This window comes from Scomber scombrus, chromosome 24 (assembly GCF_963691925.1).
Source record: "Scomber scombrus chromosome 24, fScoSco1.1, whole genome shotgun sequence".
NCBI lineage: Eukaryota > Metazoa > Chordata > Actinopteri > Scombriformes > Scombridae > Scomber > Scomber scombrus.
The window spans coordinates 1161397-1187779 of NC_084993.1; the positions used below are offsets into that span (position 1 = coordinate 1161397).

At 37.1% G+C, this 26383-nt stretch overlaps 3 protein-coding genes across 3 annotated transcripts in view; 1 reads left to right on the top strand and 2 right to left on the bottom strand.

Annotated features, from left to right (window-relative positions):
• Positions 1–5245: 5245 nt before the first annotated feature.
• On the bottom strand, positions 5246–9353 carry faimb (Fas apoptotic inhibitory molecule b). The gene is made up of 4 exons (XM_062414498.1): positions 8879–9353; positions 6566–6794; positions 6183–6232; positions 5246–5527 (listed from the first exon to the last, which is right to left on the bottom strand). Exons 1-4 carry the CDS (start codon positions 8993–8995, stop codon positions 5378–5380), a joined length of 546 nt encoding a protein of 181 aa, XP_062270482.1. The 5' UTR covers positions 8996–9353; the 3' UTR covers positions 5246–5377.
• Positions 9354–12918: 3565 nt separating this feature from the next.
• LOC133976313 (ras-related protein Ral-B-like) lies at positions 12919–18288 on the bottom strand. Its single transcript, XM_062414496.1, has 5 exons — positions 18172–18288; positions 15218–15340; positions 14202–14410; positions 13465–13639; positions 12919–13247 (listed from the first exon to the last, which is right to left on the bottom strand). Exons 2-5 carry the CDS (start codon positions 15329–15331, stop codon positions 13140–13142), a joined length of 606 nt encoding a protein of 201 aa, XP_062270480.1. The 5' UTR covers positions 15332–15340; positions 18172–18288; the 3' UTR covers positions 12919–13139.
• Positions 18289–21840: 3552 nt separating this feature from the next.
• LOC133976317 (inhibin beta B chain-like) overlaps positions 21841–26383 on the top strand; it is a 9334-nt gene continuing 4791 nt past the window's right edge. The window contains exon 1 of the mRNA XM_062414499.1: positions 21841–22207. Within this exon, the coding sequence (XP_062270483.1) occupies positions 21853–22207 (355 nt within the window). The 5' untranslated portion in view covers positions 21841–21852. The remainder of the gene's footprint in view (positions 22208–26383) is intronic.

Consider the following 26383-nt stretch of genomic DNA (forward strand, 5'->3'; position numbering starts at 1 on the left):
TCAATTCATGATATTATAAACATGTGTGCAACGTTTATAAAATATAAGTGGTACGTTTTCATAAGACTAAAGACAAAAGAGACTCTAGTAGTGCGAGTGTTTCAAATTTCACACACTACAAAAAACACATGAATAAAGCTGCTTCTAGAATTCATATTAAACTCAAAACTTAAAGAAAATAAATATAATATAAGTAAAGTAATATGAGGTAAGTTTTAATGAAGTTAGTGTAAAGTGTGTATTTAACCACAGTGCTTAAACACAACATTTACAGTTAAATATAGTAATAATTCACTCTAATAATTCATAGTCTACATGATAATATTAAAGACTTAAACATAACTATAACACTACAGCTTTATATAAACTCTAAGCCTAGTTTTTAACTCACAACCCACCACTCTAACTATCATCTAAAAAAAAAGTAGATTATTAATTTTGAAAACTGTAAGACACTAGAAAAAAAAATGAAAGAATCTGTGTGTCATTACTCAATCAGTGAATGTGATTTTTAAAACAGTAGTGCAGCTTTTATTCACATTATTAGACGCCTAAATTAGATTAAAAGGTGAGTTTGTCACTATAACCAACATCAGACCTGCAGAATATGATGTATAAAGTCTAATAATCCCAATATTCACTCATTTTAAATCAGTCAAATCAGAAGAGGAACTCATCGTGTCAGCACTTTAACTTCATGGTTGAGTCATCCAGACTTTTTAAAACTGTGTCATCGTTGTGAATAATTGATGTTACTCACCAGAGGAACCACCACAGCATTTTAAAGTAAAAAGAGGGCATCCCCCACCCCCCCATCCCCCTGTCCCGTCCCCGTCTTACCTTCGATGGCGATGACGTGCTCCCTGATCTGGTTCTGCAGCAGCGGCTCCTCAACGCGCTCCAGCAGCTCGTAGATGGAGTAGATGTTCGGATGGACCGACTCGAACCTCTGGATCTCTGAGCGGATGGCGGACGAGTTGGCGAGGTGCTGCTGGTAGTTCATGGCTGCCTCCAGGAGGAGGGGGGGGGGTCCCCAAAGACACCTGGAGTTTTGATTCTTGTTTTTTAGGATGATGTGATGACCTCCAAGGTGCTCAAATCATGCTTTTCCTCCTCAGGTCAACCGTGTTCATCAGCAGGTGTTCAGAGATATGAAATCACTGCTTTCATTGAGTGTTTTTAGCCATAAAAAGTCAGTTTATCCTCCTTTAAATGAGAGGAAATACACATCCAGAGCTGCTTCTATGGCTCATTTTAAAAGGGACATTTTGGAGGAAGGTGCTTGTCTCTTCTGAATCCTGATCAATAATCAATCAGGTGGTCACTTAGTTTAAATAGCTGGTTAAAGTTGAGTGTTTTATGTCATAAAAAGTCAGTTTATCCTCCTTTAAATGAGTGAGAATGCACATCCAGAGCTGCTTTTGTAGTTCACTTTTTAGGGATATTTGGAGGAAGGTGACTCAATTCCTGCTTTTCTCTTCTGTATCCTGATCAATAATCAATCAGTTCAAGATTATTTATAATCAGGTGTTCAAGGAATTTAAAACCACTGGTGAAGTTGAGTCTTTTAAGCCATAAAAAGTCAGTTTATCTATTTTTAAATGAGTGGGAATAATCATCCAGATGCTGCTTTTAGTGGCTCACTTATCCTTGTTTTCTCTTCTGAATCCTGATCAATAATCAATCCGGTGTTCAATTAGTTTAAATAGCTGGTTAAAGTTGAGTTTTTATGTCATATAAAGTCAGTTTATCCTCCTTTAAATGAGTGAGAATGCACATCCAGAGCTGCTTTTGTAGTTCACTTTTTAGGGATATTTGCAGGAAGGTGACTCAATTCCTGCTTTTCTTTTCTGTCTCCTGATCAATAATCAATCAGTTCAAGATTATTTATAATCAGGTGTTCAAGGAATTTAAAACCACTGTTGAAGTTGAGTCTTTTATGCCATAAAAAGTGGGAATAATCATCCAGATGTTGCTTTAGTGGCTCACTTTTCCTTGTATTCTCTTCTGAATCCTGATCAATAATCAATCAGGTCAACCTTATTAACCATCAGATATCCAGATAACATAAATAACTGGTTAAGATTGACTTTTTTTTAGCCTCTACATCACTGATAATATTCCTCCAGAGCTGAGCGGCCAGCCTCGCTCGTCAGTAGCCGGAGAAGGCAGCTGTTCCTCGGCTTGTCCCAGCTCCAGATCCCGGTGTGGTGACAGATGTGTGGCAGCGGTCCGGACACAGCTTCCCCATTATCCTGTGTGTGGAGATTTTAAAAGAAGACGCACTTTGGTTGGATTTATATCGCTTTAAATTAGCTTTTAAGAGTAACTTAAAAGCGGGAGAGAAGGATAAAAAAATAAAAAAACGGCCTTGTTGTTGCTATGCTAAGGTGGCTAAGCTAACTAGCTGTAGAGGAGGAGGAGAGGAGGGAGAAGAGGGGGGGACTTACCGATTTCAGCCGTTAAAAGTCCGGTAAAGCAGCCGTTATAAAGGGGGTTAAATCCGGGGGACGGTGCTGGAAGATGCCGGGTTGATTATGTAAAGTATCGGAGCAGCTGGAGGTCGAGAGGCGGCTCGGTAAGCAGTTTATAGCTGCAGTTAGGATGAGTGTTCCCGGCCGTTGGTCCGTCTCTTTTTACACCGGGAAGCCCAACTGACAGAGCACGCGAAGCCAAACTGAAGAAGCACTCGAAGCGCAACTGACAGAGCACGCGCACCTCCTTCAGTTTAAATCCAAGTGTGTTGGGAGAATTATGACGTAGTGTCTCAGTGTCTTACAGGTGAGTCCCGATGAGTGTTGCTCCTGAGCCCGAGCAGTGAGGTCCATCCCCCGCATACACACACACACCGTATCCCAGCCGGGAAGCTCTTTACCCTTCAGTGTGTTTCCTCCAGGAGGGTTAAGCTAAAGCACACACACACAGCATGTTACGGGCAGGAGCTTCACAATAAAAGATGTGTGTTTACATGTGATTAAGATTTTATTTATTTATTTAGTTATTGTTTTATTTATGTATCTATTCATTCATTCATTATTATTATCATTATTATCATTATTATTATTTTATTCATGTTAATTTATATTATTATTATTTGTTGCTTTTGTTAAGTTTCACAATAAAAGAAAGATAAATCTCAAAACAGACATGTATGTATAATAATAATAATAATGTTTACCTTCTGATTTTATTTATATAATAAATAATAATAGTAATTTATATTATTGTCTAATGTATGTGGTACTTCATTTTATGTTGATGTTGGGAGTTTCACAATAAAACATGCGTGGTTTATTTGATTTATTTGATTTATTTTTTTATTGTTTATGTTGGGAGTTTCACAATAAAAGATGCGTGTAAAAAAAATTTAAAAATCTCGAAAAACAGACATTTATGTACAATAATTATTATTATTATAATTATTATTATTATTGCTGTTGTTGTTGTTATTATAAATTATTATCATTATCATTATAAATTATAATAATGCTCTCCCCTCTACTGTTCACCCTCTACACTGCCACTTCAAGTACAACTCTGAGTCTAAGCTTTCTGATGATACTGCAATAGTGTGGTGTATGAGGGATGGACAGGAGGATGAGTACAGGAGCCTGGTGGAGGACTCTGTGAAATGGTGCAGAACAAACCACCTGCAGCTGAATGCCACCAAGACCAAGGAGATGGTTGTGGACTTCAGGAGGTCCAGCTCCCCTCTGCTACCAGTCTCCATTGAGGGGGTTAATGTGGAGGTAGTCAGGACCTACAGATACCTGGGGCTGCATCTGGATAATAAACTGGACTGGTCAGCAAACACAGATGCAGTCTACAGGAAGGGGCAGAGCCGGATCTATTTAACATCTGTAGCAAACCCCTCCTGATGTTTTACCAGTCTGTCATGGGCAGTGTCCTCTTTTATGCTGTGGTGGGCTGGGGAGGCAGCACAAGGAAGAGGGACGCTGGGTGACTGGACAGGCTGGTGAGGAAGGCTGGCTCTGTTGTTGGCGTTGAGCTAGAGTCCCTGACATCAGTGGAAGAAAAGAGGAGCCTCAGCAAGCTGCTGTCAGGCAATAAAAGGAGTATGTTCAGCAGCAGACTTCTGCCGCACACAATTAATGAGTCTAAAACAGTGGAATTATCCTTTAAAAACCTGTTAAGTTATGACTATATACTCACCAGTTCTCACATGTAGATATTGTAGTTTTCTGGTCTTTCTTCTTTGTCCTGTTGTATAAATTTGAGTCACATCAGCTGTTTTAAATTAAAAATCTGTTGTTTTCTCTACTTAGCCAAAAACATCTGTTATTTCATATGAAATTAATTCATATCAAAAAATGTGTTAAAAAAAAAAAAGGATGTTGGTGTAAAAATGTCAATAAAATAAAATTAAACTGAGTTAAAGTGGTTTTCGGTTCATATTGAATGGGTCTTCCATGCTTTTATTGTGAAGGTCTCACTACTCATATTGCTGTGTTTACTTTAGTAAACGTCGCGAGCTTGACGCAGCTGCTTTCATGGATACACTTACTGCGTAAAATCTGCGCAAAAATCACAAGTTTCTCTCTGATGATTTAGATTGTTGAACAAAACGTTTAAAAATAAATGTGAATTAAATTAAAGTTTAATTTAAAAAAAGTTTGTTTTCCTTTATAATTAATATTTAAACAACCACATGGGAGGAAGGAAGGAAGGAAGGAAGGAAGAAAGGGAGGGAGGAAAGGAGGAAGGAAGGAAGGAAGGAAGGAAAGGAGGAAAGAAGGAAGGCAGGAATGAAGGAATGAAGGAAGAAAAGATAAAAAGGAAGGAAGGAAGGGATGAAAGGGAAGGAATGAAAGAAAGAAAGGAGCAAGGAAGGAAGGAAATAAGGTAAGATGGAGGAAAGATAAAAAGGAAGGAAGGAGAGATGAAGGAAGGAAAGAAGGTAGTATGGAGTAAGGAAGAAAGAGGGAAAAAAGGAAGGAAGGAAGTTTTGAAGGAAGGAAGAAAAGACGGAAAGAAGGAAGGAAGGACATGAAGTAAAGAAGGGAAGAAGGAAAGGAGGAAAAAAGAAGAAAGGAAGTTATGAAGGAGGGAAGGAACCAGGGAAACAAGGAAGGAAGGAAGGAAGGAAGGAAATGAGAAAAGAAACAAGGAAGGAAGGAAATATAACAAAAAGATAGACCAGTGTTAATGCTGCAGTGTTTATTTGTTGAACATTTTTTAACACATTTGAACATATTTTGATATATATAATAATATATATTGATATTTGTGTCATTGAATCCAATAATTATAATAAATAACGATCAGAAGCAGCTTGATTCTGATTGGCTGATGTAAAAACCTCCTTCATAGTCTCTTTTTTCCCTCTCTTATTTTGAAAGTTCTGCGGTGCTTTGTGTTACTGAGTGGATGATGGGATTTTCTCTCCATCCAGCAGTAAATAATGCACAATGCCGCTCTTCTTCTTCCCGCTGTTTGTCGCCTTGATGCAGCACTCGTGTTCGCCCACCATGAAGTGCGTCTCTGTGCCATCGTCCACAAACTCTCCCTACGGGACAGGAAGTAGAAAAACAAAACAAAAAAAGAGGGGATTTTTAGGATTCCAGCGGAGGGAACAGTCGATATCTAAAGATGATGTCATGTGTTTGTTTTTTGTTTTGTGGAGGTTCTTTACCCTAAAAAAAAAGTTGTTAACCTCTGTCGTTCTTTAAATTCTTGAAATTCACAAATTAAACACAAGTAATTAAATGAAAGACCTGCTCTGTGTGGAAAGGGTTTTAATTTGGTGTTATATGGATAAAAACTGATTGATTGATTGATTGACTCTAATTTTACAGGTTTTTACTTTTTATAATTTATAGTAATGATATAATAAAGTTTAGATAGATAGATAGATAGATAGATAGATAGATAGATAGATAGATAGATAGATAGATAGATAGATAGATAGATAGATAGATAGATAGATAGATAGATAGATAGATAGATAGATAGATAGATAGATAGATAGATAGATAGATAGATAGATAGATAGATAGATAGATAGATAGATAGATAGATAGATAGATAGATAGATAGATAGATAGATAGATAGATACTTAGATACTAGATAGACATTTTCACTTAAAATCAACTAATTCTACTTTTTATTTTATTTTAAAATGAACAACTATATTTTACAACATGTTCAGAATGACTCTTACCATGGTGTCCATCTTCTGCCCGTTGCACCAAACATCCATGGTGTCCTTCTCTGTTGGATCAATCATAGAATAAGATTTTATATATTATCCTTTATAATAACTAAAGCTGCTGTTAAATGGTTATCTGTTGATTTACAGCTTTTTCTCTTTGCTGTCTAATGATCTTTAATGAAATAAAATAAGTGAACGATGCTCTGTTAGTCTGTGATGTCCAACCAGGCGTCTGCAGGTGTTTCCTTAAATGACCGCTCAGCTTGAACAGATTACTGTACGTTCATCTACCTGCACGCCTTTAAACTGTCCACACTGGACTGTCCTGGAGCTGTTGCACAACCCTTTTCTCTTTTCTTTTCTTATATATATATATCATGTTGCAGGCTCACCGAGGACGACCCTGCAGTCCTCTCCGTCTACTTTCAGCACCCAGGTCTTGCTGGTCTTGGCTCGGTTGTCGGTGAACTTCTGCAGACTCTTCCCGTCGATGTCCAGCGAGTATTCGTAGGCGAAGCCGCTGATTGCCTCGATGTTTATGGTGGCTTTGGTGTTCGCCGCTCCGACTGTGAAAGTCTCCTTCCCGACCAGCTTGAACAGCCAGTCCTTCCTGATGGCTTCCTGTTGAGGGAAACACATCCAAGCTCATTCCTCCTGTTCTTACTCACTGTTAAAACATCTCATTCACATGTTCTTTAAACTGTTTTTTAAACCAATTTGAACTTTTTCATTCATTTAATTTTTTTGTTTAGTAGCAGAAGTAGTCCTTTTGCTAGTAGTAGTAATAGAAGTACTAGTAGCTCTAACAGTAGTAGTAGTACAAGTACCACTTTTTGTAATAGTAGTTGTTACAGTAGTAGTAGTAGTAGTATTTTTTGTAGTAGTCGTAGTAGTAGCAGTAGTAATAGTAGTTGTACTACTTTTTCTAGTAGTAGTAGTAGTAGTAGTAGCATTTACAGTCTTTTTAGCATCAGATTCCCTCTTAGTGTTTCCTGTAGAGCTGTGGTATAGTATATATAGTATAGTATATGTAGTATATAGTATATTATATATAGTATAGTATATAGTATATAGTATATAGTATATTATATATAGTATATAGTATATAGTATATTATATATAGTATAGTAACAAAAAGACTTTGCTACTAAAAACACTGTAACGTTGAAACATAGAAGATGAAGATGAAGACTCATTCAGACTGAAGCTTCACATCAACTTTTAAATCCATGTTTCCACAGAAGCAGGACTGTGGGTTTAGTCTCCATCACTTCCATAGTAAACATTATGAAGGGATCTTCTGATGGTCAGTATGAACAGGAGGAATCATTACAGCAAGATAAACTGTGAACTCGTCCTTTAAAGACACATCAGCTGTTATCATGGACAGAGTTCCTTCAGTCTGTCCTGCTGCAAAACTAAAAGCAACCTTTAAATGTGATTATTATTATAATGACAAGAAAACTACAACAAGTGACATATTTAATCTCTCTAGTAGAAAAGCTTTAATTAATACTGAATATGTTGCTGTTTTATGATCTGTGTCTGTTTTTATCTGCTGTTTGTTGCACACTTTGTGACTTTGTCAAGAAAAATGCTTCATAACTACTCTTCAAATGACAAATTATATAATGTAGAAAAACATTTTGACTGAACATAAATGAACAATTTAGACGTTTATCTGTCTAAATATACGACAAAACAGTCAACATTTCATCGACTTAACTCATTTCCACAATAAAAGCTTCTGTTAAGGGACAATAAATCATCATTAAACTCTCAGTTTTTTGGATATTATCTCTGTAATATAACAAAGATGTTCTATATTAGGATGGAAATACACATTACAAGTTGTAATATTTAATAAAAAAAGGTTTAATTACTTAGATTTTGTGGACAGAAGTTGGAGGTTTTTTACATTAACTCAATACGACATCTAGTGGCTGTTTGAGGAACTGCAGCTTGATTTAATCGAGGCTTCACACGTTAGTTTTTAATGTTTTAAACATTCAAGGAGTTCAGTTTTTCCTTTTTAACACTCAGCTGTAGTTTGAGGACAAGCATTAAACAGTTGCTCCCAACCTGAGGGTCATTCCTTCTTCATGAACCACCTTTTATGTGTTTTACTTCTTTACTTTCACTGTTTTACGCCTATCATCTCCAGTTTTACTCACTTTATTCTATAATGACTTTATTTTATTCTTTCCTTTTATATATTTTTAATATCTTATTCATCTTTTATTAGCTATTTATTAATTTTTTACATTTGAATCCTACCTCTGGTGTTTCCTCGTTGCAGATTCTTGAGTTATGATTAGACGTTTCCTGTTTTTAATGATTTCTTTCTCTTTCTGTTTGTTAGCTAGTTTGTTCTGAATATGTGAAGCACCTTGTGTTTCATTGCAATGTATGAAAATGGCTTTACAAATTAAGTTTGATTGGTTGATTGATTGATTGATTGATTGATCTGAAAGGGTCACAAACTGCATAAAGAAGAGAGAAGTAACTGATTTATCTCTAATTTTAGCCTTTTTTCTAGAGGAATATTTAATACTTTCACACCTTCAGGCTCCTAATAAGTCTTTAAACTAAACAATAAATAACTCTCTGCTTAAACTCTCCACCATTTATCATTTGAGCTTCATCTTAAGTGTTAAAAAAGCTGAAAAAAATGCACAAAAAAAGGATTTAAACCATGGTCTCACCTGTCCGTTAACATAAACAATACGTTTCCCTGTCGTGGTGCCGTGAGCAAACTCAATCCTGTAAACGCCGTCGCTCAGCGCTACGTCCCACACAGCTACCAGGTCTCCACCGAGCATCTCTGACCCGCCTCAGGACCCCCACCCCCCCCTGACCTGGACCCAAGAGAAGCAGTCAGACCTGGAGGAGGCTCTCCTGAAGATGAGGACTCATGTTTTTAGGAGAATAAAATGAGGAGCGTCGGTCGACCGTCCTGCTGAGCTCAGCGGAGCAGGTGCATTACTGTAAGAGGCTTACTGACCTGAGCTCACTCTACACTGACACACACTATTAGGGTCAGCTGTGGTTTAGATCTGCAGCGTCTCCGTGGTGACGCTCAGCTGGAGATCCCAACTCCAAACCCAAAAAAACCTGAGCTGACCTCCGACCTCTGTGCAGAAAAAATTACAAGAATGAATCAGACATGCTGGAAATGAAACTGGATTCACTTTACCATCACTGATACTGGTCCATGATACTGGAATTCACTGCTCCTGTAAAGAAGAGTCACTGGAAAACATTTAAAGACACTTTCATGGATTATTTTAATATTATAACTCTGAATTAATCCAATAATTACTGACTTTTAATCAAGTTTATGGTCCTGTCAATGCTTCAATTTGTTGAGCTTTAGCCACACATTTAATTTAAGTTTAATTTGTGCATCAGGGAGACAAGATTTATTGTATTTATTTCCTTTTTATTTGAGTTTAAAGTTCAGGTTTTTATTCTATTTCATATTTAAATGTATTATTTTATATATTTTTTTATGGTTCAACTGACAAACTTTACTTTAAACTTTAGGGAAATGAAAGGAAGGACAACTGAATGAAGTCTCAGAGATCACCTGCTGGGTAAAGACGTCTTCCTGCAGTGAGGAGGTCAAAAGTCAAACCTTTAAAACAGCTGACGTGTGCTTTCTGTGCGTCATTACAGTCATAAAAACACTGATTTCCTTTTAATAAGTGATTAAAATCTTCAGTGCAGCTTCGGGAAGTTTCTCCGTCCTGAAACAAGAGAGAAAAATGAAGATTTGCTGCTTTTAAATAAAGAAAAAAGCAACTTTAAACAAGGTAATTCATAATGGAGACAAGATGAAATATTACATTTGGGCTTGTTTTAAGAAAATTAGGTTTTTAAAATGAATTACAGACAAAAAATATTCTTCATAGACACTTTTGCAGCGTTCAGCAAAACATTAAACTTCAACTAGACGTTTAAACGGTCCTTTAAATGTCTGTAAATTTAATATTTTAAAGTAAAAAATGCATCAAATCTAAAGAGGAATTTGTCCCAAAAGTAAATTAAATGTATATGTTTCTTTTTCTGCATTAAAAAGATTAAAAAGTAGATTTTTTTTTGTTGCTGTTTGAAACCATTTAAAACTTACTGTGTTATAGTGACACCTGGTGGCCACAGAGTGTATTACAGCTCGAGTCAAGTAATTTTATACATTATTCTGTAATCTAGTTTTTCTGGAATCTTAATTGACGTTAACAAAAAGTTTATTTACTAAGATTAAGTTTCATTTTCTTGATTTTTGTGCAGCGACTTCTTCCTCATTGCTTCAGACACAGAAACATGTTTTTCCTGAACTTGCAGATTTAAACTGTTTTGTTTTGGGGTTCTTTTGTAAGGATTCAGCTGTTTTACCTCCAGACTGCAGGTTGAGTCAAATATATGAGACAAATCCTCTAATCACACTTAATTCTTGTAAATTAAATGGCAAAAAATAGTTGAAAAGTAAAAGTTTAGTGATTATTTTTTGACATAAAACTTCTTAAGATATTTTTTGCAGTGAATATTTGCCATAAAATACCAAACAGCATCTTTAACTTCAGATACATCCTGTTATCTGCTCATGTTAAACACAAATGAATCAATATTAATAACAAACATGTTACTTAAAGGCTAATTTATTCATTTCTATTTTTCTTTGTTATTTGTGCTAAAACTTACAAATTTTACCTAAAAACAGTAATTTCCTAAATTTAAAAAAGTGTCTTTTAAACCCAAATAAATACTCATTATTTATCTATTTAATTATTGGTGTTTTAAAACTTTCATACAGTTTTTATTATTCTCTAGTCAAATTTAGTTCTTATTTTTTGCATTAAAACTTTACCTTAAAATACCAAAATTGCATCTTTAACAAGTTCTCATATAAATCCTGTTACATCTGCTCATGTTAAACACAAAATACTTAATTATATCATTTAATAATAAACAAACATTTTACTTAAAGCTTCATTAATTCAAGATATTTGTGCTAAAACTTCCTAATTTGAGCCAAAATTACTTAATTACTTCACCTGGAAATATCTGCAAATAAAGTGGAAACAGAATCAGGTAAGTCAGAAAAATCACTAAATTCTACAAACAGCTAATATTTCACAAATGAATCAGCAGCGATTTGTCTTTTTTTTCTTTTCTCTTTTTATTATTTATTGATGTGAATTCGTCTGTCGGTTCAAACTCTCAGACGTCATAAATACAGAGATAACGAGGCGATTAATGATGCAACAGGTGAATTAAATAGACCCCCCCCCCCCCCCCCTCCTCTTATTTAGCTTGTATTTATTATTTATAGACGTGTGTTTAACCGGGAAGGTGAAGAAAGCGAAGCGTTTATACAGACAGACATATACAGAGAAAGGAGTGTTTAAAGAAGTGTGATCATCATGATTATTATGAATTAATTAATCAGGAATGTGTGAAAAACAGAAGAGATTTGTATATAAAACAAATATAATAATAATAACTGGATAGATGATTATTTTTTATAGATTCCTGGTTTTGATAAACAGCTTCACAGACTCACCTGAGAGCACCGAAGTGACTCAGAGGAAACAAAAAGGCACCAAAATATCCCCAAAACCCCCAAAAATCACACTTTAAATGACAGATTTTGGCTATAATATAAAAGGAGTCGACGTGTTGAATTATAAAGGCGACACAAACTGGGATTGTCTTCATAAATGCACCTATTTACCCTTTATTATTCATTATTATTCATCATTATCATCCCTTTTTTATTTATTAGATAGCTTCAGTCTTTCCACCACAGCGAGCACGTTGGATTTCTGGTTAGATTCTGATGTTAAATCACCTGAAATAACCTTCTGGTGTTAAATAACCCTCAAAAAGCTTCACATCTCTTCTTATTCCTCATTAAAAAACAGACTTTAAAGCTTCGTTTGGGGCTTTAAAAACGACCGAAAAGGAGAAAAAACACTTCATTCGTTCATTCTTTACATTTAACTCAAACTTTAAGAGGATAAAAGATGATTTAAACTGTCTAACTTTACAGATTAATAGATTTTAAAGCCTATTTAACTCTGTATAATTAAGTATTAAAGAGTTAAATGTAATAAATGAGAGAAAAAATGTTTATTTCTCCATTAAATTCATATGAATAGTTGAGTTTTTTGTGTCGTTTTATTGCTTTTATTGTTGTATAATTAAATATTTAGAGTTAAATGTAATAAATGAAAGAAAAAAGGTTAATTTCTCCCTTACATTCATGTGAGAATAGAGCTTTTTTTGTTTTTTAATGCCCCAAAAGTTGACTTTTTGTGTTGTTTTACTGCTTTTATTGCTGTATAATTAAATATTTAAGAGTTAAATGTAATAAATGAGAGAAATAAGGTTTATTTCTCCCTTACATTGGCGTGAGATTAAAGCTTTTTTTGGTTTCCAATGCCCCGATAGTTAGGTTTTAGGTTTTAGGTTTTAGGTTTGGATCCTGCAGCTGGATCACAGGTAAACGTTCCTGAGTTGATGAATGAAATGAAACAGCTGCTGAACTCTGTGATGAAGAAAGTCGTTTAAATAAAGATATAAAGCTGATATTTAAATCCAAAATAAACTGCGAATGAAAAAAAAAACCAGTCCGAAAATCACTGGACTGCTTTAAAGGTGCAGTGTGTAGACTTTACTGCCATCTAGTGGTGAGGTTGCAGTTTTCATCCTCACCACTAGATGGCAGTAAAGTCTACGCACTGCACCTTTAAAAAAAACAACTATAACAGAAGTGATTTATCTGCTGAATATGGCAACTTATAAATGTGTAGTTTTATACATTAAGAAACATAAAAAACACATTTCAGAGTGTACAAATTAATGCCTCAGCTGATGAACGCTGGTGTTCGTTTTTTTTAGGTTTTGGTTCATTTTTTAAGTTTTTTTTGGTTATTTTTTGGTTGTTTTTTGTTGTTGTTGTTGTTAAAGTATGCAGCAGGGTTTTTTCTTCTTCTTGCCACTCGGCCCGTTTTTGTCTTTGCTCTCTGACATTTTCTTCTTGCGGACTTCACGCATGAGGTCGAAGAACACCTGAGAGACACAAAGGAGAGAGAGAGGGAGAGAGAAAGAGAAAGACAGAAAGACAGAAAGAGAAAGAGAAAGAGAAAGAAAGAGAGAGAGGAAGAGAGGAAATGATGTGACTGTTTCTTAAAATAAAAAGTGCTGAGGTGTGAAAACCAAACCCAGTTTAATATATTTAAAGAGCTTTTTATAAAGACTAAGACTTTGACGTTCCAGTGAATGTTACCTTGTCTACGTTGGCTCTCGTCTTGGCCGATGTTTCGACGTACTGAGACCCCCACTCGCTCACCCTGGCCGCCGCCTCCTCTGCAGAAACCTGCCGCCTCTCCTCCAGGTCTGACTTGTTCCCCACCAGCAGCAGAGGGATCGCCTCCTCCTCCTTCACCCGCAGGATCTGCTCCCTAAATAACACAACAGGCGTTAGATAGATGTAATCTGTCAACTCCTCCCTGAAAAGACCCTCAAACAACAACCGGAAATGATTATTTAGGGTTATTTTATACTTTATTTATTGTCATTATTTCATTCTATGCATCTCCTGCATGTAATATAAGCTGCATAGTGATGTCACATTATAACAATGAATTCATGTAGAAATTGTGTGTATTTGTGTATATATGTGTATATATGTGTGTGTGTGTGTCTTTGTGTATATGTGTGTATATATGTGTGTGTGTGTGTGTGTGTCTTTGTGTATATATATGTGTGTGTGTGTCTTTGTGTATATATGTGTATATATGTGTGTGTAGCTTCCAATAATTGACTAATATTCACTACTTTTTAAGGAGCTTCATTGATCTTATATAAGAGGTGATCAGAGCAGATATTTATGATGATATTGAACACACACACACACACACACACACACACACACAAACACACACACACACACACACACACACACACACACACACACACAGACACACACAAAGACACACACACACACACAGATAACAGTCTAACCTGAGCTCTGCCGTGGCGGTGAAGGACTCGTGCTCCGTGATGGAGAAGACGAGTAGGAAGCCTTCGCCGCTGCGGAAGTAGTTGTCTCTGATGGCGGCGTAATCCTCCTGACCCGCCGTGTCCAGGATGTCGATCTGAACGTCCTCGCCGTCCAGAACAACTTTCTTCCTGTAGCTGTCGGCTTTGGTGGGCTCATAGTCCTCCACGAACTGAGGAGAAGAAGAAGAAGAAGAAGAAGAAGAAGAAGAAGAAGAAGAAGAAGAAGAAGAAGAAGAAGAAGAAGAAGAAGAAGAAGAAGAAGAAGAAGAAGAAGAAGAAGAAGAAGAAGAAGAAGAAGAAGAAGAAGAAGAAGAAGAAGAAGAAGAAGAAGAAGAAGAAGAAGAAGAAGAAGAAGAGAGGTTATATGTGTGTGTGTGTGTGTATCGGAAATGCCTCCGATACTGCCGATACCACGTAATTTATTAGAAATAGGATTCTATTTACTAATTAGCTCCGTTAGCTCTGTTAGCTCTGACACAATTCTTCTTCGCTGCTCTTAAAACAGTTGTGCGGGGCGAAGAAGAATTGATCACCTGACGCCTGTTACAAGGAGCTAACATTAGCGCATCATGTCGGCGGGTTGGCACTACTTCACAGTGGATGTTCCCACCTGTAAGACGGTGAATAATTACTCCTATATTTATTTAGTTAAGTTGCTGTTGTACTATTGTTTTATACTGCTTCCATTTGCTGTATTCATTCATGTTTTACAGGGTTTAACCTGAGCTAAGCCTTACCACAATGATCAGATCACAGTCATGCAGGCGTAGTATCCTGTTATCGGTATCGGCCGATACCCACAGCACAAGTATCGGTATCGGGAGGGAAAAATGGTATCGGAACATCTCTAGTGTGTGTGTGTGTGTGTATATATATATGTGTTTGTGTGTATATGTGTGTTTATATATATGTATATATGTGTGTGTGTGTGTGTGTGTGTGTGTCTCTGTGTGTGTGTGTGTGTGTGTGTGTCTCACCTCATCATACATGAACTGCAGAGTGAGAGCAGACTTGCCGACTCCTCCGCTGCCGACCATGATGACTTTGTGAAGAGCCAGAGAGGTTTGGCCTTTGTTCTTGCTGGAGGCCATGACTCCGGTCTGCAACACACAACACAATATATCATTAATATACTTTCTATTCATAGATTGATTACTTCTGTTGTTTTTTATACTAAATAGTGAAGAATTGCTGTTACATTTAACCACAGTGTGAAATTATTCCCTCAAATGTCTCGTTCTATTTGTCTGATAGAGTCCAAAATATTCAGATTACTGTCACGTACAACAAAGAAAAGCAGTAAATCTTCACATTTCTGAGAAGCTGAAACTGACAAATTTGGGGCATTTATTTTGCTTAAAAAGACTACGTATGTGATTATATATAAATACATATATAAATATAGTTAATTGATTAATTGAGTGATTGTTTCAGCTCTAAAACTGCTGCTGTAAGTTTCCAGGATCCTGTTTCTATATTCCAGTTTACCGACTGTTAGATTAAATGATTCATTGGAAAAATAACAAATAACAGATTAACAATTAATATTCAATTATTTTAAACTTTATACACATCCTGTCTTATTATCAGCTTGTGGCTCAACTGTACAGCAGAGACGTGATTAACAAATCAAATATAAGATTCTTATCTTATCTAAAAAAATGAGCCTCACCTTTTCCTGAATTAAAATAAAAGAATCACAACTTAGAAATCTGTTTAACCCTTTATAGGACTGCTGAATCACTTTGTGTCATGATATCTGCTTAAAAACATAAATCTATTGAACCCATTTAACTTTTAGGTCAATCTTTGGCACTTGTATGAGGAATGTAATGCACAGACAGACCATCAGGTTGTTCTATGGTTGCTATAGATACAGGTTGTGTTATGGTTGCTATAGATACAGGTTGTTCGTTGGTTGCTATAGATACAGGTTGTTCTATGGTTGCTATAGATACAGGTTGTTCTATGGTTGCTATAGATACAGGTTGTTCTATGGTTGCTATAGATACAGGTTGTTCTATGGTTGCTATAGATACAAGTTGTTCTGTGGTTGCTATAGATACAGGTTGTTCTATGGTTGCTATAGATACAGATTGTTCTATGGTTGCTATAGATACAGGTTGTTCTATGGTTTCTATAGATACAGGTTGTTCTGTGGTTGCTATAGATACAGGTTGTTCTATGGTTGCTATAGATACAGGTTGTTCTATGGTTGCTATAGATACAGGTTGTTCCATGGTTGCTATAGATACAGGTTGTTCTATGGTTGCTATAGATACAGGTTGTTCTATGGTTGCTATAGTTACAGGTTGTGCTTTAGTGTATAAATGAAGAATAACACAAATCACTGCTGACATCAGAGATCCTGCTGGAGACATTTTTAGAAACTGAGTTTCATTTTTTCACCTTGAACATGAACAGAATGAGTCTCTAACATGTTTTTAATAAAGGTTTAGAACAGATGAGGTGTGAATGAGTCTGTAGAGGTCTGTTAAACATCACATTCAGGCTCAATCCATGTTTTATGTTGTTATGACCTCAAAGAGGAAAAGCAAAAAAAATAGCACTTTCTTGGTGTTTGAAATATACTTCATCAGGATCAGGCTCTCAAACTGCTTTTAAACTCATTAATTATGTTCTAATGTTGTTAAATATGAACATGTGTGATGATATAAAACATGAGAGGGGCACATAGAAGTGTTAACGGGCAGATTTGAACTACATCACTCATAATAGTTGTGTACTTTTACTGTAGTACTTTATACTGTAGTACTTCATACTGCAGGACTTTATACTTTAGTACTTTACACAGCAATACTTTACACTGCAGTACTTTATACTGTAATACTTTACACTATAATCCTATATACTGCAATACTTTATACTGTACTGTAGTACTGTATACTGCGGTACTTTATACTGCAGTACTTCATACTGTAATACTTTATACTGTAATACTTTATACTGTAATACTTTATACTGCAGTACTTTATACTGTGAGACTTTATACTGCAGTACTTTATACTGTAATACTTTATACTGCAGTACTTTATACTGTAATACTTTATACTGTAATACTTTATACTGTAGTACTTTATACTGTGATACTTTATATTGCAGTACTTTATACTGTAAATACTAAAAACTGATTAAAGAGTTACAGTGTTTGATACACTTCATCAGGATGGTTAGAAGAGTGTTTTAAGGGTCTTAATCTTCTTTTAATTGTGCTCTAATGTGTTTAAATAAGAACATAAGTGATGATATAAAGCATGAGAGGGACACACAGTGGTGTTGGGGGCAGATTTAAGCGCTCCCAGCAGAGAGGTCAGGTGGGTTCAGGCTGTGTTTGAGGGCCTTCTGATAAAGATAAAGAGCCACTGGAAATACTCTACTGTAGAGGTGGAACAAAAACAAACCCACTTGTCTTTGACCTTTTCCCAGCTCGCTTTTAATGCGGGTTGAGCCTCCAAGGACACCAACATGAGGGTGAAACTTTAAATAAACACTGACAACATGTAGCTACGGCTTTAAAAACACACTGGAAATAAATGTGCAATATGTCTGTTAGCACTCAAAGAGGAACTATGAGTTATAATGTCAACACACATACACAGTTGCAGCTTCCTCTCTGCAGGAACCAGCTGACACTTTCTACACAAAACAGAACACTTCTCCTCTTCCCCAGGTCCCGCCTTCTACCCCTAAGCAGGAGCAGCGCTGATTGGACAGAGCCACGATTCGAACGCCTCACCGTGGAACGCAATTGGCTGAGAGGACCTGTCACTCACCGCAACAACAGATAGCTTAAAAAGTGAGAGATAACCGTCGTTCCCTCAGGGGGGGAATCCGACAAAAATGGCGTTAAAACGAGTCAAAGCAGCGCGAAAACTGCGTTAAAGTAGCGTAAACACCAACGTTAACTTACCTGCTAATGTCTTAATTCGCTGTTCAGTCAGGAATCCGCCATAAAGCAACACAAACTCAACTTTTAACAACTTAAGCAGGAGACTGTTTCTGCCCCACCTTAGCCCGCACTCAGCCGAAGATAGTATGTGTAGCGGCGGCGGACAGGAAGTCTCACTCCTCGCGCAGAAACACGACACCGCTCCGAATCTCAGGGCGCCACAAGCGTAGCAGTAACCATGACGACGCAATTAACCGTTAACACGAAATACCGACTAAAAACACACTTTATAAAACTTTTTGCCGCTTAAAAATGTTTTAAAGTAGATAGTTTAACTCAGACTTAGATTTTTAGATTGAAATATATTCGGTCAAGCGGGTCAAGTTAGGCGAAAACTAGACGAGCTCAGGGAAAAAGGAGCAGAGTGAGACATCTCGCTGTTTCTGTAGCTCTCAGGGATGAGGCAGATAACGTTTACCGGATGTTACGTCACGGAATTCCTCGTGTTTATTTATCTGTATGTTTGTTTATTTATTTAATTTGTCGCAAAAAATGTTAAATACATAAGTGCAAAATTACACATTTATCCTTCTGTAAACATGAACTGTGGTTTGGACCAATTAAAATGTATTTTTAGCTCAAATATAAGTACACAGATTTACTTTTAGTATTATCCTGACAGTGTTTGTCACTTATATCTGTAATACTGCATACTACATCACTCATAATACTGCAGTACTTTTACTGTAATACTGCATACTACATCACTCATAATACTGCAGTACTTTTACTGTAATACTGCATACTACATCACTCATAATACTGCAGTACTTTTACTGTAATACTGCATACTACATCACTCATAATACTGCAGTACTTTTACTGTAATACTGCATACTACATCACTCATAATACTGCAGTACTTTTACTGTAATACTGCATACTACATCACTCATAATACTGCAGTACTTTTACTGTAATACTGCATATTACATCACTCATAATACTGCAGTACCTTTAATGTAATACTGCATACTACATCGCTCATAATACTGCAGTACTTTTACTGTAATACTGCATACTACATCGCTCATAATACTGCAGTACTTTTACTGTAATACTGCATACTACATCGTTCATAATACTGCAGTACTTTTACTGCAATACTTAATACTGGAATACTTTATACTGCAATACTTTAACTACATCACTCATAATACTTATGAGCTTTTACTGCAGTAGGATTTTTCATGCAGGACTTTTACTTATAATAAAGTATTTTTATTACTTTATTGGTACTTTTACTGCAGTAAAGGATCTGAATATCTCTTCCAGCACTTGTCAGGAACATCTCAGCGTAACATCATTTTCTCTGTTAAAATTAAATTGCTTTAAGAGGAAAATAAAGAGGTTTTTTGAACATAAATGCAGTTCCAGTATTTGGACCAAAGATGGCGCTATTACATTACTTTGTGCACTGCTGATGTCTGCAGCTCAGAAACAGAGCTGCACTGTAGTGAAACAAACCACTCTGATTATTCCTTTAAAAAAAAGATCAAAAGTCAGAAGGAAGCGTTTGGTCTTGTGGTCTCATTTTACGCACATTTCCTCTCAAATGCAGCCTGACACGTTCAGCATCTCAGGAATCTGTAAGAAGGCAGATCTCCACAGAGCAGCATGTGTTATTAATCCATGTCAGGATGAGTCCAATCAAACTCATGTGAGCTCAGGAAAAAGGGAAAAAAATGGGTCATGTGAGGAGAAACGCAGTCCTGACCTGTTTTTACACTTCTTGTTGTTTTATTGTTGTATGATAATCACCAGCTGGAGGTCAAAGGTCAGCGTGGTGGTGCGGCTGCTGCTGCTGCTGCTGCACGTCTCGGCTGTGACGAGCTGATTTGGTTTGTTTTTACTAACAAATGTTGTTGGACTCAAACTGGAGACGCTCATTAATGTGACTGTGCTGAGTTTGACTAGAGAGGCTCCGGCTGTTTGCATCTAGTTTGGAGGTTTATAAGTATTTAAAATGCTACAATTCAACATATAAACCAACATGAATGAAGGTTATCTTTAAGTTCCTGAGATGATATAATATGAGCAGGTGTCCACATACTTTTGGACACATCTTACTCAACATTTCCCTTCCTACCTTTGAAAAATCAACATTTTTAAGCCACTTTAAGACATAAAAACTCAGTATAGAGAATCACAAACACTGTAAATCAATATTAAAGTAAAGCTTCATGGATATAACCTTTTTTGGAGGTTTAGAAGTAGTCAAAATGCTAAAATTCAACATATAAATCAACATGAATGAAGGTTAACTTTAAGTTCTTGAGGTGAAATTATTTAGCCAGGTGTCCAAATGCATGATTCTTACTTATAATGGAATATTTTATACTTTATATTTGACACATTTGTACATTTGAGAGCCTGAAAACAAACATATCAATTTTTGTGCACATTTTTCATACATAGAAAGTTAAATTTGACACATAATTATATACAGTTTGTTATATTCTCCTGTTTTAGGAAACTTTACGAAGAATTATGAAGGTTTTTGAGACTAAAAATGACACAAAATGAACTGTACCTATACTTCTGAATGATAATAAATGTTTTTTATGTTACTTTTTATGATTTATTAATATATTAAGTTCATTTTTGGGCGGGGGTAAAGCCTAAAACAGCTCATATTACTCCTGATAGAGACGTGTTTTCTTCTATAAATCACTTTCAGGATATAATAAAGGATTAAAGAGCAATAATATGAATCCCATCAGGAATAATTCAATGATTTCTCCTCAGGGAGTATTATTAACCCACACACCGCCCCCCCACGCCCCCCCCCCCTCTCCCCTTCTCTCTCTCTCTCTCTCTCTCTCCTCATTGGCTCCTCCCTCTTCACGTTAACCCCCCCTTCCTCCTCCTCCTCCTCCTCCTCCTCCTCCCTCTCTTCTATATAAAAAGTTTTCAGTGTGTGTCTGCTCCGGAGTCCCAGACTGCCAGAATGGAAACGCTCCTCGATGCTCTGACTGGCACACCTCCTCCTCATCCTCCTCCTCTTCTTCTTCTTCTCCTTCTTCATCCTCGTCTTGTTAATTGCGCAGGGGCACTCCGGCAGCAGCAGCAGCACAGTGGGAGTCACGACCAGACACTTTGGAAATCCATTTAAACAGAAGAGCAGTGAGGATGAAGAGTCACCTGAGGACCAGAATATGATGGATTGAACTTTTTATATATATTTAAAGAAAAAGAAAGAAAAAAAGATGTGGAATACCTCGGTTTGTGGAATATGATGAAAGGCAGATTTCAAGCTGGGTTGATGCTGATTAATGAAACCATGACACGTTTTCTGCTTTTTTTGATGCTTTTTGTGTGAAGCTGCTTCAAAACTCTCCAAAAAGTCTCTTCAACAAAAAAAACAACAAAAAAAAGGAATCTCGGTTGTTTTTTAAAGTTTTTTGACAGACATCTGAGACACACCAAAGACATCAATAGTCTATTATAACGATGTGATAAACAGATTATTCTACACTGACACACACACTCACACACACATGCACACACACATACACACACACGGGAATAAACTGCACCGACTGGCTTTTTTTAGGGTTTTTTTTTTATACACATATTTATGATTTTAACTCAGAGAGAGAGAAAAAGAAAAAGTGATTCTAAATCCTCCTCAAACAGAAAATGAGTAGCTGTCTTTTCCGGCTGGCACTGCTCGTGGCTTGCGTCCTCTCCATCCTCTGCACCACCGAGCCTGCACCCGGTACCGGCACCGGCACCGAGGAGCCAGACTCGGGTCAGCTCAACGTGGACTTCCTCGAAGCCGTGAAGAGGCACATACTGAGCAGGCTGCAGATGCGGGAGAGGCCCAACATCACGCACCCGGTCCCTAAAGCGGCCATGGTGACGGCTCTGAGGAAGCTGCACTCCGGGAAGCTGCGCGAGGACGGCCGCGTGGAGATCCCCAACCTGGACGGACATCCGATGAGCAACGAGCTGCAGGAGGAGAGCTCAGAGATCATCAGCTTTGCAGAGAAAGGTGCGTGATGGAGATGTTTTATACGATTTAAGTGAGAAAGTTGCACCTGATTTCAACACAATTCTACATTTTTCACTAATTCCCCTTAAAATAACCTCAATTAAGCTTCAAGTTCAGTCGAGAAAATGAAGAAAATGCTTTGATTCCACTTCGTTTTTGTAGAAGATGTTGAGTTTGAAAGGCTTTGTGTGAGCATCCTGCAGAGAAACAGAAGAAGAGACAGAAGAAGCTGCTTTTACATCTAAAAATACATCAAATTTAATCCAAACATCCACTTTTCCCAAATCACACATCATCCAGACATCAATTCATCATCATAAAAACACCTTTAAAGTGACTTTTTCATTAACTTCAAACACTCATCTTCACTCTCAGGCTTTACATTTGAAGCTTTTTTTAAAAGATGATGATTTGAATGAGAAAGTTTCACCTGATATCAAACCAATTTTACATTTTTCACTAATTTCCTTTAACCCTAAACTCTTTCCCTTAACCTATTGGTCACTTTGTGTCATGATATCTGCTCAAAAACTCAAATCTATTGAACCCATTTAACTTTTAGGTCAATCTTTAGCACTTGTATGAGGTATGTAATGCACAGACAGAACATCAGGTTGTTCTATGGTTGCTATAGATACAGGTTGTTCTATGGTTGCTATAGATACAGGTTGTTCTATGGTTGCTATAGTTACAGGTTGTGCTTTAATGTATAAATGAAGAATAACACAAATCACTGCTGACCTCAGAGATCCTGCTGGAGACATTTTTGAAGTTGATTTTAATTTTTTTCATCTTATACACAAACAGAATGAGTCTCTAACAGGTTTTCTTATATAGCGCTTTCTTGGTGTGACCTACGAAGGGTTAAAACGACTCGCTTAAGCATCAAGTTCAGTCACGAAAATGAAGAAAATGGCACATTTTTTGGTAGAAGACATTGAGTTTGAAAGGCTTTGTGTGAGCGTCCTGCAGAGAGAGATGACAGCTGAGACAGAAGAAGCTGCTTTTACGTCCAAAAATACATCAAATTTAATCCAAACATTCACTTTTCCTAAATCACACATCATCCAGACGTCAATTCATCATAATAAAAACACATTTAACTTAACTTATTGATTAAATTGTGTGCACAGTCTTTATAGTTATGTTAGCTGAAGCTTTATGACGACGCAGGATCACTTGTTGTCCTCATGAAATCCAAGATGTAAAATTATATTTGACGCACGCGGTTGAATCAGGTGTGTTTGTGTGTGTGTGTGTGTGTGTGTGTGTGTGTGTGTGTGTGTGTGTGTGTGTGTGTGTGTGTGTGTGTGTGTGTGAGAACATGCTGATGTTGAAAACAAAAGGTTGAAATCAGAAAGCAGAGACAGTGTTTAATTGCTACCTGCATCGTCTGTCAGCTTCTAAAGACACTTATAGAGCTTGTCTGGTCTTCTTTTGCATGTTTTCTATTTAATGGATCTTTCAGTATCATCATATGTTGGTTTCTCTCCTTCTAAATTCCCCTTTGACCCCCAAATATGAAGCAAATATCTCCAGAAACAAGCGATGATTTTGTCTCATTTTTTAAAAAGCAGTTTGAAGTTGCTTTTAGGAGAGTTAAGACTCTTTAAGATGCTTTAAAACTTGTGATTTTTTGCTGGTAGCTTTTCATTTCATTGCACCTTCCCATAAAAGGTAGAAAGATGGTCTTTGAGTATCATCATATGTTGGTTTCTCTCCTCCTACGCTCCTATCGGCCTCCTAATATGAGACAAATATCTGCAGAAACAAGCGATGATTTTGTCTACTTTAAAAAGCGGTTTGAAGCTGACGTTGAGAGTGTTAAATTCTGCTTATTCTCTCACTTAAAACAGTCTTTAAATATCATCATATGTTGGTTTCTTTCCTTCTTAATGCTCCTATCGGCCTCCTAATATGAGACAGATACCTCCAGAAACAAGCGATGATTTTCTCTACTTTAAACAGTGTTTTTTAGGAGAGTTAAGACTCTTTAAGATGCTTTAAAACGTGTGATTTCTGCAGGTATCTTTTCTTTTCATTGCACCTGCTCATAAAAGGTAGAAGGACTGTTAAAAAACTACACATGCTTTAAGATTTGGTGGATTTTGATGGATTTTGAACAACTCTGGTGTGTTTGTGTGCTGTTGGACATCTGGGTCCTGAAGATATTTTGGCTCCTGACCTTCGTGTTACGTTCACTTTCCTAGAAAAAAACAAAGAGAAAAAAACAACCCACACGACACAGAAACATAAAGTGTGATGGCAGCTTTGTGCTCTGCGTCGGCGGAGGTTTTCGCTCCCCGCTGAGAGCTCTTTTTAGTTTCAGATGTTTCTCTCTGTGGCCGCTGTGTTGCAGACCTTCCACCTCGGGCCGCCCGTCCGCTTGCCAGTTGGCTGCGATATAGCGGCGCTGAGCGGCTGCCAGCGGGGACATGGCACGGCGACAAGGCTCAGAGGAACAATTTACTCAGGGGCGGCTGAAAAGGGGAAAAGGAGCAGCGCTGAAAATGATCAACGACGCCACCTGCTTCGCCCACGTGTGTCCGTCCGCCTCAGAAACACAGAAACATCTGCTTTCCACATCAACAAATTGCTGCTTCGGGTCGGCACTCAGGGCTGTTTGGAGCTGTTATTCTCAACCTGTGTGTGTGTGTGTGTGTGTGTGTGTGTGTGTTCATTATGTCATGTGTCATTTATCTCAGTTTGTGTTGGATTTGAGCTTTTGTGTCTCTGTCACATCTTTGTGTGTGTGTGTGTGTGTCTGTTATTGATGCTTTTTTAAGTGTGTGTGTGTGTGTGTGTGTGTCTGCGTGGGTGTATACATGCATCTACATCCAGGATAGTGTGTGTGTGTGTGTGTGTGTGTGTGTGTGTGTGTGTGTGTGTGTGTGTGTGTGTGTGTGTGTGTGTGTGTGTGTGTGAGTGTGACATGGCAGTGCTGTGTTGAATCAGTCCCCTCAGTATAAGGTCAGAGCTTTTGTGTCGGGCCGTCGTGCAGCCTGAATGCAGATTGACGGGCTGAACCCTGCAGCCTGGCAGCCCCATTACAATTCACTGTGTGTGTGTGTGTGTGTGTGTGTGTGTGTGTGTGTGTGTGTGTGTGTGTGTGTGTGTGTGTGTGTGTGTGTGTGTGTGTGTGTCATCTAACTTCAGGCCCAGTACAGTATGAAACAGCACTGAAACTCAACTGCATGGAATTTGTCGTCCAAACTTTTCTGCAACTTCTTTTGGAGGAAAAATCGATAAAACTGAATGTGTAGATTATCTGATATCTGCAGGACTTAAAGCAGCTGATTAAATGTTAATTGGCTCCAAACAGCATTAAAAACCTAATAAATAAATCCTCACCTCAGAGTCCAGTGACTAGCAGCGTTGCAGCTTTTAATCGTGGGGTCTAATCTTCAGCGTCAGAGTTAGTACATAGTTGTTTTTACTCTTAAGAAGTTAAGTTGGCTTAAAAGTTGAACTTCAGTTAAAGTCTTTATAAAAACATGGAGCTGCTGACGTTCATGTGATTACCTTACATACTGTTCTTATTTAGACCCTTCTCTTGAATGGAGTGGTTCATTTTTATTCCCTTTATAATAAAATTAAACCCTGTAGTAAATTCCTAACTGATGTATTTTGCATCCATTCACAATCACAACTATGTTCTGATCTCATGTTGACAGCTATCATTTGTTTCTATTAACTCATTAAAAGTGAAAGATGCAACACTATTTGAAAGGTAGGTTTGCTGCACCAAAATAAACGTCTATTCTGGCCCACTTTAGAAGAAGTTACGCAATCTCGGGGTTAAAGAAAAGAAACATTTATGGTGTTTTCACTGCTTTAAAATGTCCTGAACAGGAAGTAAAGGGTTAAAGCTTTCAGTGTAGAGCAGGTCAAGAATGGGGACTGAAGCTTAACTTTAGATTTAGATGGAAATGTTTCATATCTGTTTACATAATCAATGAACTCTAGTCAAGTCAGGTTTGCTTATATAACTCAAAATCACACATTTGCATCAGTGTGTTACGATCTGCACGAAAACCTCAAACACGTATGACCAAATCTACACATTTACTGTATATTTGTGACACTTTCAGAGCCAAATATGATCAAAACTAAGACGTGAATCTGTCTGTTTCTTATATATTGTAAATAAATGGTGGAAACATCAGGAATTAACTC